The 14,304-nt window shown below is 36.1% G+C and overlaps 1 protein-coding gene across 2 annotated transcripts in view; it reads left to right on the plus strand.

Annotated features, from left to right (window-relative positions):
- Positions 1-11,560, plus strand: part of cep128 (centrosomal protein 128) — a 31,204-nt gene extending 19,644 nt beyond the window's left edge. For both annotated transcript variants that reach the window (XM_087806281.1, XM_087806282.1), the window contains exons 20-27: positions 793-852; positions 2,371-2,563; positions 4,131-4,180; positions 6,136-6,159; positions 7,610-7,687; positions 8,815-8,928; positions 10,721-10,826; positions 11,110-11,560. In XM_087806281.1, the coding sequence (XP_087662407.1) occupies positions 793-852; positions 2,371-2,563; positions 4,131-4,180; positions 6,136-6,159; positions 7,610-7,687; positions 8,815-8,928; positions 10,721-10,826; positions 11,110-11,177 (693 nt within the window). In that variant the 3' untranslated portion in view covers positions 11,178-11,560. The remainder of the gene's footprint in view (positions 1-792; positions 853-2,370; positions 2,564-4,130; positions 4,181-6,135; positions 6,160-7,609; positions 7,688-8,814; positions 8,929-10,720; positions 10,827-11,109) is intronic.
- Positions 11,561-14,304: the final 2,744 nt, after the last annotated feature.

Here is a 14,304-nt window from a genome sequence, read left to right on the forward strand (position 1 = left end):
AAGTCCTATAACTGATCCTGACGGTAGAGACAAAAAAAAAAATCAATTTGAATCTACTCACATAATTGGATAGTGATGTGTATCAACTGCCCTTTGTTCCACCTTTCTGCAAATCTCTATCTGATTTAAAGAGTCTAGATTAGTTGCTGCACAGGTCTGCAGTCGTGAAATCAGGGGAGAGACTGAAGAAAAGGGTTTGGACTTTTGTTGATGTGTTTTTGAACCAAGATAACTTAAAGATAACTTTGAATTCATACTGAAGTTGTGTATTGTTTCAACACTTACATTCTCTAAATAAAAGGATGAACAATTAACACTCACTTTATTTCCATTAGCAACAATGCGAAAGGCTGATTTATTTTGACTGTCTAGTTGTGTTTATTCGCTTGTTTTTGTCTAGAGAGTATTTTTGTCAGCTGTCATTAGCAGCTGCCAGGTAGTCTAGTTGTGTATCTGATGCTGACAAGCTTGTCTGAGAATGGTGGAGCATACTCCCTCTGCTCATTTTTATGACACCTCTGTGCGTAGGTGTTGGTTAAGAGTGTGTACTTTGTTGCCGTCTGACAAAAACACGACCACAAGCTGCGTTTAAGTTCGTCTCATTGTCATTCCGGTCTTGTCCATCTGCGTTTTCAAACGCCTACTGTATATATTACCTTTTGCCCTCTTGTTCCTCCTTGACTGCATGTTGAGGTTTTATTTTAGTACATTGGCAGATATTTAATCACATACTTTGTGGCAAGGGCTAAAGAAACATGCATATTTTAAAATTCATCTGTTGTCTCCTCTCAGGCAATCTTGCAGAAACCCGGATTAGAAAAAGATCCACATCGCTGGTTTGCTGAGACAAAGGTACAATCCCTGCATGCAGAAATGTTCATGATTGTGGAATATTGAGTAAAGACTTGCTGTCTGACACGTTCTGTCAATTCCCAAGTGTGTGCTCCACTGACATTTTATAAATATGGAGTGTCATCTTTCCAAGTTTTTCTCTGGGAATAATGATTTCGGGGTTTTCACAAGGAGAGTTACAAATGAAATACTAATTGTTTACATTGGGATAATTGGTGGCATTTTTACAGTTTTTAATCAAATATGTATTCAGTAAGAGGTAGACATTACAAGTGTTTAACATTTAGAATCATGGTTAAATCAGGATTTTGACTTCCACAACAAACAACCTAATTTGATGACAATTATGACATTTAAAATGTAATTTAACAAAGTGCTGGTCCAACATAGTCATCCAACCATTTTTGTTCATACTGCATTAAACTGCTTAAAATGACAAGAGAATAGTAGACTTTCAATGTTGCAGAGGTAACTTTGAGTTTGAAAAGAACGAACAGTGTCCGGAGAAAGAAAGGGAAGAAGGAAAGAGAAGTTTTCAAGTTACACCTTTAGGATCGAATACTTCTTCAGTTGTTTATTACATTTTTATCAGTTCTATGTTTCTATTGTATATCATGTTATTCTTAAGTTATTTTCCTGTATAATCTAATAATACTTGCATATTACATAATAATGAAAGCAATCCTGACATGACAACAGAATTCATTAGATTTGTATTTATCAACAATGGATTGAAATTGTGGACCTTGTTTTGGATGAGCTTAATTCATTAAACTTTCGTCTGAAATACATGTACATGAAATCTTAAGAGGGTGTCAATCAAACCGTTGTAATCAGAACAGAACAAGAATGTACTATCAAGCATTTGCATATTGACTTTAGTGGTGGTGATGAATGCTGTTGAACTGATTGCAGAGCTTTTACCTCATAAGTTTATATAACTGGTTCAAAGATTGTTTTTATTTTTAGTTTTGCAATTTCTGCTCCGCTATATCACCTAATTAATTTGTGTTTTGCCCTTGTTTCCTTTTGCAAAAAAAGATCTGTGTGTGCAAACATTTAAGAAGGCATCATGATCAGTGTCTTTGTTAAGAGGTCCAAGTCAACACAAGCTTGAAGAGAGATAACGATGCAATTTAAAAAATGTGCCCAAGCGAAAAGGGAAAAAAATGACTTTTATTCGAGCATTTAGGTTCTCATTAATCTGTAAACAGATTCAATTAAAGGGCAACGTGTTGATGTAAGTATGTCTTAAATAGATCTTGGACCTCTATAGTACTCATCAGTATGTGTTTGTACAAAACTCTGTTTTAGTTGAAATATTCACATTAGAAAAAGGGCATAAGCCCTGCCCACTGAAAATGCTTTGTTTTTCTGAAGAAGTATGAATGGATTTTTCACAAGAAAGCCAAGACGAGAACTTAGTCTACTTTGCCAAAGGGGATCTTAAATATTTAAGAGTGTTTCCCAATTGTTGCCAGTTGTAACAGGCATCTGTATGTGTTTTGGTTTTACCAGTCCAAGCTACACTGGCTGTGCGAAGAGGTTCGGGAGCGGGATCGTGGTGAGCAGCGTCTGATGAGGCAGCATCGGCAGACCAGGGATCAGCTGAGAGCCTTAAAACAGAGCCAAGACACAGACAAGTCTTCCCACCTGCAGCGCTTGGAACAGCAGGAGAAGCTTCTGGATTCTTTGAGCGCTGAAAAGAAAGGTACCCGATAAAAAATTCAAATGGATCTTCTTTGAAATATGCTCCAAGTTCTTTTGTGTCTAGTGGGGTTAAAGAGAACTTTAACTCGGGCTATTCACTGTTTCACTCGAGGGTCTTAAAATGTTATTGGAGCCATTACCTTAAAGCAAGGGGTCTCAAACTCAGCCAAACAAGGGGCCAAATTCTTAAATGGCTAGGAATTAAAAGGTTTACTCTGGATTCGACCTCGAGTTTGACTTGAGGGTTATTACCTGCCTGATGTGTGATATAAATTCAAAAGTCAAATTCAAAAGTGGTTTAGTTCAATATTAAATGAAATGTCTAGAATGTAAATTAAATATAGTTCATAAAAGCAATCACTTTAAATGCTAATTTATGTTGATTCATTTTTTCGTGGCATAGGAAAACATACTTTAAAAGCCAAGTGACCTGGAGACGAGAGAATTTCAGTCAAATGGGTCTTTAATGGAAAAAGGAAAGAGGAACTTAATTGTGTGGAAAGAATAAATGCTGCTGCTAGTTAACGATTTGAAGAGCGCCAACCTCTCTCAGCAAAACACGCTCACATGCTAAACATGATCTACACACTGTTTAACAGCGCAGTTTATTTTGGTGTCCTGTTGACTTATGTTGTTTTTGCTTATTGCGTTTTGACTTTATTAAAATGCAAATTTTCAAAACCAATTTATATAAAACCTACTTAAGAGATTATCTAGGAGGATTAGTGATCAATTCCAGCAGTCAGCACAAATCCTGTCTCATCATGTTTTCACTCTTTCTTTCTTTTCAGTGTTCTCGCCATACTTTTCAGGCTAGTTTTATATTTGTTTCAACATCAATGTCAAGTGATAGTGTATTATCTCTGAAATGTTCTGTACTGTCAATCGGACACGACTTTCTTCTGTGTAAATTAGGAAGAACTCTTTGAGTGTGAAGAGTGTTTATGGGAGCTCTTTTAAAGACGATTAATTCATCATAAATTGGCCATTGAAACACAATCTGAAGTAGGTTCAGTGCGGAGAGGAATCGGTCTACACAGATCTTAAGTAAGCGTTTTTAATTATTTTATGTTTGCACTTTTATAGGTTTAAGAAGATCTGATTATTTATAGTTCAATTAGAATCAATCAACTTGCGGCTAGATGGCAGCAGTCATGATGTTGTTGTTGAAGAATGGAATGATGACTGAGAATGAGAGGAAACCATAGAATCCAGCAGCTTTTAAACCTCGTGTTGTCTCTGGGTCAAGGTGAATGACCTCCATCACTGCATATGTATTTCTGGAAGCCAGGGAGTTCGTTCTCCTTGACCATGATATAACACAAGGGTTAAAGTTGATGTTTGGACACATTTCGGTTTCAAAAAAATTAATCTGCAACAGTACCTGAACAAAACTACAAATATATCTTTGTTTCTAAAGTATTGCAATACATCACAATATGTTGTATTGTTGTTCCTATATCGCTAAAGTTCTATCTATCGATCTATCGTGTCGCCAGAGTCTTGCTAATACACATCCCTAGTTGCAATGAAGGTAATAATCAATGTTAAACTTGCTGTCATACCAGGACTGTTGGAGAGGATTCGAAGAAAAGATCAAGAAATGAGGAGCCTTCAGGTGAGTGATACTGTACCATATATATATATCGTTTAAACAAAGTTGTTACATAAATAATGGGGAATGATTGTGTTTTAGTATAGAGCCTTTTTTTTGTGGAAATATAGAATAGTAAGGAAACCTGTCTTGCATAGTGTGACAAGTCAGTATGAATACTACAGATGAGAAGCAATTGCTCTTTTCAGTCATTTTCAGTGTAATTTGCCCTTAAATTTTTCATCTTAAAATTCAACATGAATTTAAAATAAATATTCATGACAGTGATTCATAGCACTGTCTCAAGCCCACATTTAGCCCCAACATTATGGTGACAGAAGTTCACTGCTCTGGAAATAATTTCTTTTTTTTTAACAAATATCTCATCCATTATTTTACTTTTTTTTTAAATACCGCTTTTACAGCGGTATCGGATAAAACGTATATGGTACCGATGTCTTGCCTTAGGCAGCTGGGATAGACTCCAACCCCCCACCCTCTTCCCTCTTCAGGGAGTTAGTGGGATAATATATTCAGAGGTTATTAAGTGCATAATAAATGTTCCCAATTGTGAAGTAATGCTTTATTTAATAATAACAAGTGTATTCTTTCAAAGAATCCTTCAGATTTCTTATAATGAAAATTAGGTTTATATGAATTATGAATTTTTAAATTACATTTTCACATTCATCAATTTAATGTCTCTAAGCTGTTCTATGATTAATTCTAGTAGATGTTGCATAAAGAATTATGTAGTCCAATACATTCTTTAAGAAATTCACATTCTATATTTCATTATTTTTGTCATGTATGACCAAGTTTTTCACTATCAATCAATACATTATTTTATTTGTATTTTATAACATTTATTTTTCACGCTGTAATGGCCAAGATAAATTTATTAGATTTTTTTTTTTTTTACTGTCATAAAGATTCCCTCCATCTGATGGTTTTAGTATTTATGGGTATATTTTATTTAGGTCAAGTTAATAATTCTTATTTTTAGAATGTCTTAAAATGACTTAAGATAATGATAAAAGATTTAAAACAGTGACATGGAAATGTAGTTATTTCCATCCTTTTAAATACAGGTAAACTTGTAAAAACTCCCTTTTTTCCTTTTTATAAAGTATCTGTATTTTATAAGAGCGAGCTAAATTGCACGACAAAAATCTAGTTAAGATGAATATTTTTCTCGATAACAACTGCTTTACTTTCTGAGTTAATATCCACAATGAAACGTTTCGTGATAGTGTGCGTGTGGTTTTCCTTGGCTTTGATGTTTGGATTCACTGAGTAAATGTCTGCTTCCACACCTCCGAGTCCGACTCAATCCGCTCTACTTTGTATGGACAAGGAGCTAATTACTGCAGACACAAGGACCTCTGAGTTGAAAAGCCACTGGAGGCCTTGACTCCATCTTTCCACACAGCAGATTCTACTTGGCAGGCCTCCAATGGACCTATTTTCGAGTGGACCGGCCTCCCTTTACTCACTTCTAAACGGCGACGTTTAATGCCCACTCACATCCACTTAAGGGCCTGCTAAGCCTCCTCCCCTCCAAACCACGTCCCATCCGAGACCGAGGGAAAGCTGTTGTGTAATTAATCAATGCCTTTCAACCTTGTCTAGATTTGATTAAGGTATTTATGGGTGTAAGAATGTAGGGGTTAAAGGATAACCGGGGGTCGACTTGTTACACGGTGTCCCAGCATCACTGGAATAACACAGAGCGTGCCAGCAGGGGTGGAAGAAGGTGAGTGTTTCAGCGGCCGATAAGGGACGCAGCAGCACTTAGCCGAGCAACATCAGCCTGGATCTGGATGAGCTGTGAGAATGGTTCTTCTTTTGAGTGTCGGCTTGTGTATGATAAGAAATCAGGCCTTCCCCTAACTTACACAGAAAGACACACACAAAGGAATTGTTTTTTTTGCTTCTGGTAGTTGCCATTACATTTTATTTTCTCCCTTTTCTTACAGGATCGTGTTTTGGATCTGGAAAAGGTTTGTCAGGATTTTTTTTATCTAATGTCATTCCTCAAAAGTTTCTTTATCTGGGGATCTCATTTGCGAATCGCGGGTCCAACGGCGCAAGGATCTGTGTATCTGAGCTTGTGTGTGTTGTTGTTTTATTTTTTACGACCAAAGATGATCTTTGCCCAAGGCAAATATGTCTTCTTGCCAATTTTTCTTCCCCCCCTTTCACCTGCAACTTTAAAGAGCAACACTGCTGAAGCTGGCAGAAATGGAAAATCCAACAGGGATACAGTATGATTGGGAACAAACAAGTGTACAAGTAGACAGATGTACTACAACTTCAAGAAAAAAAACATCCGATTACATTTCTTTATAAATGTAATCAATAAAAATGGTTGATTTTTACCGCTATAAAAACCTAAATCACTGGATACATAAGTTCAATACTTTTAAGTACTTTCGCAAGATATGAATTTTATAAAAGCTTTTGTTGAATCTGTTACTGGTTTATTTTCCTCTTCAGTAAAAAAAACATCTCAGTACTTAAACATTAAATCCTTGAAAACATAAAATAAGAGCTTAAGAGTTATTTGCAGTCATAATGATGGAATATAAGTAAGTAATGTTACAATGTTACCTGTCATTTTTGCCTTGTTTTGTGTTATCGGGATTATCTTGTTTTTTTGGTCGCTTACATTGTTACCAATTCTCAACGTATTTCTGTCTATACGAGCGATCAGATAATAGTGAAACGTCTGTGATAACTCCAGAAATGCTCGCTGGTTAAGTAAAAAGCATTTGTCGCAAAATAATGAGCATATTAGAAAAAACACTTGGAATAACCTTGGTGTACTGTGAAGATTCTCACACCCTCCCTATCATTATTTGTCGACACACACATTTGCAGGCAATATCTATTAAAAAGGGTATATTCTGTAGTCACTGCTATTTTCACGGCTGTGCAGTAAATCTCCAATATTCTCAATCGAGGATTTAAATGCCTTTTCTACACACTGGTCAAATGAACATGGGATTGAAATATGTATGAGTTTTCAGTGTATATGGATGTTCTGCAGCTAATATTTAATGTTCAGTCTCGCTTCCAACTGAGAATATTAATAAAACATCCCAGCTGCTGTGGTTTCAGGCTGTTTGCTGTTGTTATTTGGGCGATACATCACATTATCTGTACAAATACAGAGAGGAGAGAGAACAATACAGAGCTGTTTAAGCTGATGCAGCCATCTTTAAGGATCATCTCCTCAGATGACTCCATTACCAGAAACCTCCCCGTTCACTTGATGCAGGAAACCGTCCTCCTTTAGCACCAGTGACGAGCCGGACGAGGCAAAGGTGGAGAAAGTACCAATTAGGAAGTCAAACTCTTAAAAACCTTTTTTTTGCCTACATTGAGTTTAACTGTGCTAATTATGGGATGTGTTTGTTTGTGTCTAACACTTGTCTGTGTGCTTTTCAGAACACAAGTATAGCCTTGGATTACTTGGAGAAAATTCCTGAGAAGCAATGTTTGATGGACGATTTCAAAGACTTGGAGGTAAAAAAAAAATAAAAAAAAATCTGCTGACTATATTATTCTGTTTTGACTTTAGTTGCCACAAAACGAACTTTCTCGATGCCAAAATAAGACAGCATTTATTTTCAAGTTTTAAGTTGTGGTGGTAGAAGAGACAATTATTTATTTAAGCTCTCACATGGTTTTCTATATATATTAATGATGGGTTGATGAAGCTTAAAGCAGAGTCCCCTAGATATCACTCTTGTGTATTATCTATTGCTTTGAACAGCTATTCTATTGTAACCTGACTTCAATTTTAAACTGAGGGGCGCCCCCTACTGCACTCTTAAAGGATCACACTGTGTCATGAAACTTTATGGACCAGAAATTGGAATTGTCAACATGTAAAAGTTTTACTTTATTTTACATATATGTATTTTCATTTAGTATGAAATGTGTAACGTGAAACTAGGTTGTGTGTAAATGTCCTCTTAGCAATGAATCCCTTGAAAAAGAGATCTGTAGATTTGAATGGTACATTCTTGGTTAAATAAAGGTCACATTAAAAAGGGAAATCTCATGCCCATCACTTATATATACCCGAAAAGAGTACAGGCCTCTGCTAACCCCCACATTTTTATGTTATCATTTATTATTGCCCTTTTTTATTTAATATAAAAAAATCCTTAACTTTTGTAGCATTTCAAATATTTTTGTGACATTTTTGCTGGGATAAATGTGATGCACTCTAGGGGTTTGCATTGTTGTTATAGCTGCCACCATTTTGGTCTCATTTTAGGATAATTTACAATCCAACATTAGAGTCACGCCATCTTATTTTATGTGGCCTCAGATAGTTGTTTTTCGAAATCAAATAAGTTTATTTTCTTGTTGATACGGTGACCTATAAAGATGCATGTATTTAACATAAGATAATAAACTAATAATATGGATGTCAACAATTATATAGATACTTGATGAAACTGATGAGGAAGAAAAAAGCTAATTTGATGAAATTGTTTTGTGAATTATTGCTCAAATACTTATAAATGTCCTCTTGTACCATTGAGTCGGACAGTCCTGCTCTAATGTGTGACTGATTTGTGCTTGCTGAAAAAATGTATCCCGTTTCGTTTGTGAATTCTATTTTTATTTGTTGACGACAGGACTTTCAGCGTGAGAGGGAACTGGTCGAGCAGCGGTTCACCCAAAACAAAGAAAAAGTCTGGAACCTGCAGCATCAGATCGAGGAGTGCAAACGCGAAGTCCAGGACTGCATAGTACGACACACACTCGCACACAATTACAGTTGTGCAAATATGTGCTTGATGAAGCTTCCAAGAGCCGACACTCCAAACAACAGCCCACACTGTTTCTATTTCAGCCACTAATTGCACTGCTTTGTGTAAACAGCAGCCATTTGGATACGGATAGCTGGACTTTGAGAGCCATTTGAGTCTAGCTCGCCCACATCAGTGCCAATGTGTGTCGCGCCTAATTTGCAACTTGTATGAATAAATGAATAATTTTCCCCGCCGGTAATGCATCACGGACAAGCTCAATCAACGGCGCGGAGTCACAGCTCACACTGTACCGGACGCTGTTAATTGCTGCAGTCATTTTCCCGGCTTGGCAGTGGTCAGGGGTCTCACAGAGGCATCAGTGTTGACGCCTCGCGCTGCCCTCGGCAGTTTGTAACCTTTCCTTGACCTATACAGACACTTTAAGTAGTTTGATTTTGGCAGATTGGTTTCCCTCGTGGCAGCAACAGGCTCGAGTCGAATCTGTGTCAAAATCATCACCGTCAGTCTTTGAATCACTGCTTATGAAATGATTTAATCGTTACTTCAAAACTTTGCTCTTGTGAGGCTGTAGAAAGTAAACGACTCAAATCAGGGGTTCGTCCAGACTTTTAAGCTGTTTATCTGCATGACTTTGATCTCAATTTTATTTATCTTTTCTTGGATTTGTACAAATATTGAGTCACTTGCTTAGCCTGCATCCATAAAACATCAGACACGGGGCCACAGAATATAATCTTCACAGGCTGCCAGTGGCCCTGCAGACACATTCTAAGACCCCTGACTTTATTATGCATAATAAAAGTAGCACAAAAGATTTTCCTGTCTAAAGGTTTGTTTAAATATGTTTTGAGATGCCATCTGTTGAAGAGACTGATGATACCGCACACATTGCTTTTAAACCTTTTGGAATAGAATCTCTTATTTGTCAAAGTAAAACATTGTTGGAGCAGTTCTTAAAAATAAATTCAGTGTTAACGTAACGACTCTGCTGGCAAAAAGAAAATGCACTACACAAGACAAAAATGTACATTTAGAAGAAAAAATGAATGATTAAATCATGATTAATGTTCACAACAACCACAGGTTTGTTTTATAGATATTATGTTTAAGTTAAATGTTTTATGGAACATAAACTTGAAACAAATATTTGTTTGTCATTCATACACATAATGCTTTACTAAAATAATACCTCTGCCAAGCAGCTCATTACTGTTTACGTTACTGGATTTTTCTTTCAGGTGTTTTATGGCCTAAATATATTTTGTTCTGCTTTTTTAAACGTATTTTTATCTGAGATCTGAGAGCTATATTGTGTATTGTCTTGTCAAAATGTATTTTGTTTGATTTCTGATTAGTGTTTTTTTTTTTTTATGCAATCACTATTTGACTATTTTCTCTTATTATTACTGTTGTTATTGAAATTTTTTAGTCATGTTGACTTCAAGTAATTAAAGGATAAGATGCAAAGTATTGAAAAATTCATAACATCATGATGAATTCTAATTCATTTTTTCTTATAAATTAAAACATACCTTATTTCCCAAACTATAAGGGGCACCTAAAAGCATTTAATTTTCTTAAAATAAACACAGTGTGCCTGATAATCTGGTGAAATTTATATATGAAAAAGTTTCAAAATAGACCATTCATTGACAGTGTGCCGTATATTGCGAAAAATACGGTACATGAATGAATAATAACCTACTCTCACTTGTGTGACTTGATACACTGGTACGTCAGGATTTGATTCCAGTCTCGTCTCTTCCAGGATGAGAAGTTGGATGTGACTTCCAGGAGTCTTAGACTTGCAGCTCTTTCTTCCTCCATCAAAGGCGTCTCTCTCCAGAGGAGTTCGCTCCATTTGGACAGCTCGTGTAAGTAATTAAAAAGCTTCAAATGCTCCATTTTTTTCTCTACCACAACTTTTTGAATTGCATACTAAACTACACTCTCAGTTTCAAGTCATTTTTCTACTTTGGGTTCAGCCCTTTATTTAGCTACAGACTGTCTTAAAACATGTTTTCTTTTCTCCTAAATATCACTATAACTGTTAATAATCTCAGTTATTAATCCTTAATCCAGTACAGGATGGTTCAGATGTGCTCTATGAGTTCAGTCAATTGATGATTTTCTTACTTTCTTTCTTGTTTTCTGCAGCACAAAACCAACTTCTGCCCACACTGGACGACACAGTAATCTCTGGAGCCAAGCGATTTTCCGATTAGATTGACCTGTGTGAAAACTTTTTTTGTTTTTTCTATTGTCTGAAACCAAGATGCTAACATCTGCTTGGTGCTGCTTTAGAATCCTCATTCAGAACATGTTCTCTCTGCTACCTCGACCAGCCCGTCACTGAAGATGCTGGATGCCAATAGTTACGACTCTTCTTGAGAAGTATGTGATGGAACATTCTATACTCAAGCCTTAAACATGCTGAATATATTTATTATGTGACTGTACAGATCAAGTTCAACTGTGATAACCTACTAACCAAACACTTGAAATTGAAATTGTAACACTATTTGCTATTTTTATCTTTTCTTTTTGTATAAATTAGGGACCTGTTGATGCACCGCAACTGAATATCTATGCAACACTTTTTTATCAACTGACTTGTCATCGTCTTCTTTTAAGCATTGTGTTCATTCCATCACAACTGCAGCTCCGTGCATCTGTTGCATTATTGAAAATGTTTCATCGTGGAGAACATCCCAGAACGTCAAGTTAGAAAATATTTATTCATTCATTTTAATACTGGCGATGTGTGCATGTGCGTGTAAACATGTCAGCTTTTTCTGCTGCAACTTTTATTATTTCAAATGAGTACAAAAAAAAGTACTTTTTTTTTACCTACACAAGTTCGTTTGCATTTTATAAAAAACTTAAAATAATAAGTGTGGGGTGCTGCCTGTTGATGATGTCACACATTGTGAAAATGAACCACAAATTAACATTTTAAAAAGTATTTATTCATAAAAGACATATTTGTATCAACAGAAGACGATCCTTGTGGATGTGTCTTGGTTTCAGCATTAAGTGAACAAATTAACTGATTTGATTTATTTATATGGATGTTTATTTAATTTGTTGTCGTTTTCTGTTGATGTAAATTTCAGATATACTTATCATTGTATTTGAAGTAATATTTCTTAAAACATTCATTTAAGGTTTCTATTTTATAATCAACAAAACGAAAAACAAAGGCAAACTTCTTTCCTTCATCACAATGCTTGACTTACTTATCCATTTATCAATTTCTCTCATAATGCGATCAACCCTGCTTGTGCACCACTGAGCTGAATTAATGCGTTTGTGCTGCGGCTGTGCCAATAATAGAAACTCGCATACACTGCTAGCATAGATCGATCAAACATGCGACCAGTGGAAATTTTCATGTTGTGATTTATCGATGAAGCTTCATGAAACAGTGTAATATTATTTAAAGCTCAGTAGGTGGCGCCCTCAGTTTTAAAACGACGTGAATTTCAATAGAATAGCGGTTCAAAGTAATGTAAAGTAAAGATACCGCTAAATGAAGCTTCATCAACACATATGCCTTTAAAGTTAAAAAAAAAAATGTTCTCAAATCCTTCATACTTAACTTCTACTGTGGGTAAAACATGAAAAATCTGGAAGGTATTGTAAAAAAAGGTGTTGGGAGTGGGATGATCATGCAGACGCACACAGGCGAAACACAAATTGATTCAGTTTATTACATTAGATAAAGCCTTATCCTAGAAGTTGAGAGGCCTTGTTTGCACAGGTTTTCTGTGACAATTGGAGTCAGAAGTGGGATGGTTGATCAGAGGTGTTCATCTACACACTTAGTGGTAAAGTTATAATGTTTAAAAATATATTGTTGCATCTACCTTTTGTCTGGATCTTGCTGCAGCAGAAGAGGAACAAGCGCTCAGAGCGCAAAATGAGCTGTGACGCTCCGCTAAGCTTTTGCCCACTTACAGTTGCCAGTGTTAAGTTCTTCAAAACGTAGAAAAGCTGGAGTGTAAACCTTCTCTCAGACGTTTAGTCACAATTGTGCCTCCATCTTCACAAGGATAGCTCAGCTGTAGACGAGCACCATCAGCCCTCGACTCTCTCTCTCTCTCTCTCTACTCGTCTAACATCGGTAATAATGTTCATCTAAACTTGATCAGCTTGCAAAACACATGCAAAGCCGATTCTCGCCGCCTTGCTCAAATTAGTTTCCCTCATTTACATTCCGGCCCGTCATTAGTCCTGTTTTGCTCCAGTTTGCCAGAGTGAAGGAGAGTAATGAATAAATTCACACCGATATCTATTTGTCTTCTCCAGCGTGGCGTAATAAAGCCGTTTGCGGTTCGTCGTCGGTGTTTGCACATGCATGAGAACCATCCGAGCTTGTCAAAACAAATTGCAACACGACTTTTTATGTTTGCAAAATGTGTCAGCGGTGTTCATTTCTATTCATAAGAATCCTGGAATACCAATTTTCCTGCGTTTATGATTGTGGAGTGGCTGAGAAATTGGGTTATGAGCAAGTTGATGTATGTTTCCTGCACACAATGGGTGCACAAACAAGCATTTGCATCATGGCTTTTATGGTTTATAGTGAGTTCGCCCTTATTTTGGGATCAGTATGACTCAGTCGGGACCATGAATATCTTGTCTCGGGTCGATGACTATGGGAAATTCATTCTTAAAAAATTGAAACAAAATGAAGGATGATCCACAATGTTTTTATTTATTTAAATAAATATTTTTGCCTTAATCGTAGCAAGTGCTTAAAGAAATGTAGAACAAAATAGTATTACCTTTTTAATGAGTCTAATATGTACTCAAACTAATGCTTTCTACAATAGTTGTAATGGTCTCACAGTGTGATAAATCTTACACATCTACCAAATCAGACTGAAAAGTATATTCCGCGTGCAGTAGACCTGAAAATAGTTTTGCAATTATATGAAATCACTCCTTTCATCAACTGCTGCCTCTGTTCCGCTCGCTCAATTAAGTCAGAGTGAGTTTAGAGTGATGAGAATCAATCAGTATAAGTACAGTTTTGCGCTTCATATGTTGAATATTCAGATTTATCTGCTTGCTTTAAGTTCCAAAAGATGGTTTAAATTATAGGTGATATTCCAGTGATGTATATAACGAACACTTCCGCAATTGTGCGGACAAGTGTCAATTATATCATGTATCCCTTATATAGAAGTCAGTCCTTACAAGTCTTTTTGTTCAGGCTTTTCCTTGATTTTCCGGAACTCCTGTTGTGTTATCAGTTTTATCTTGACCTTTAAAGTATATACTTTATTGAATATTGTTTTGATTGTTTAAGCGCTTTGTGACCCTGGTCTGGAAAAGCACTATATA

This window comes from Callionymus lyra, chromosome 13 (genome assembly GCF_982586985.1).
Source record: "Callionymus lyra chromosome 13, fCalLyr1.hap1.1, whole genome shotgun sequence".
Taxonomy (NCBI): domain Eukaryota; kingdom Metazoa; phylum Chordata; class Actinopteri; order Syngnathiformes; family Callionymidae; genus Callionymus; species Callionymus lyra.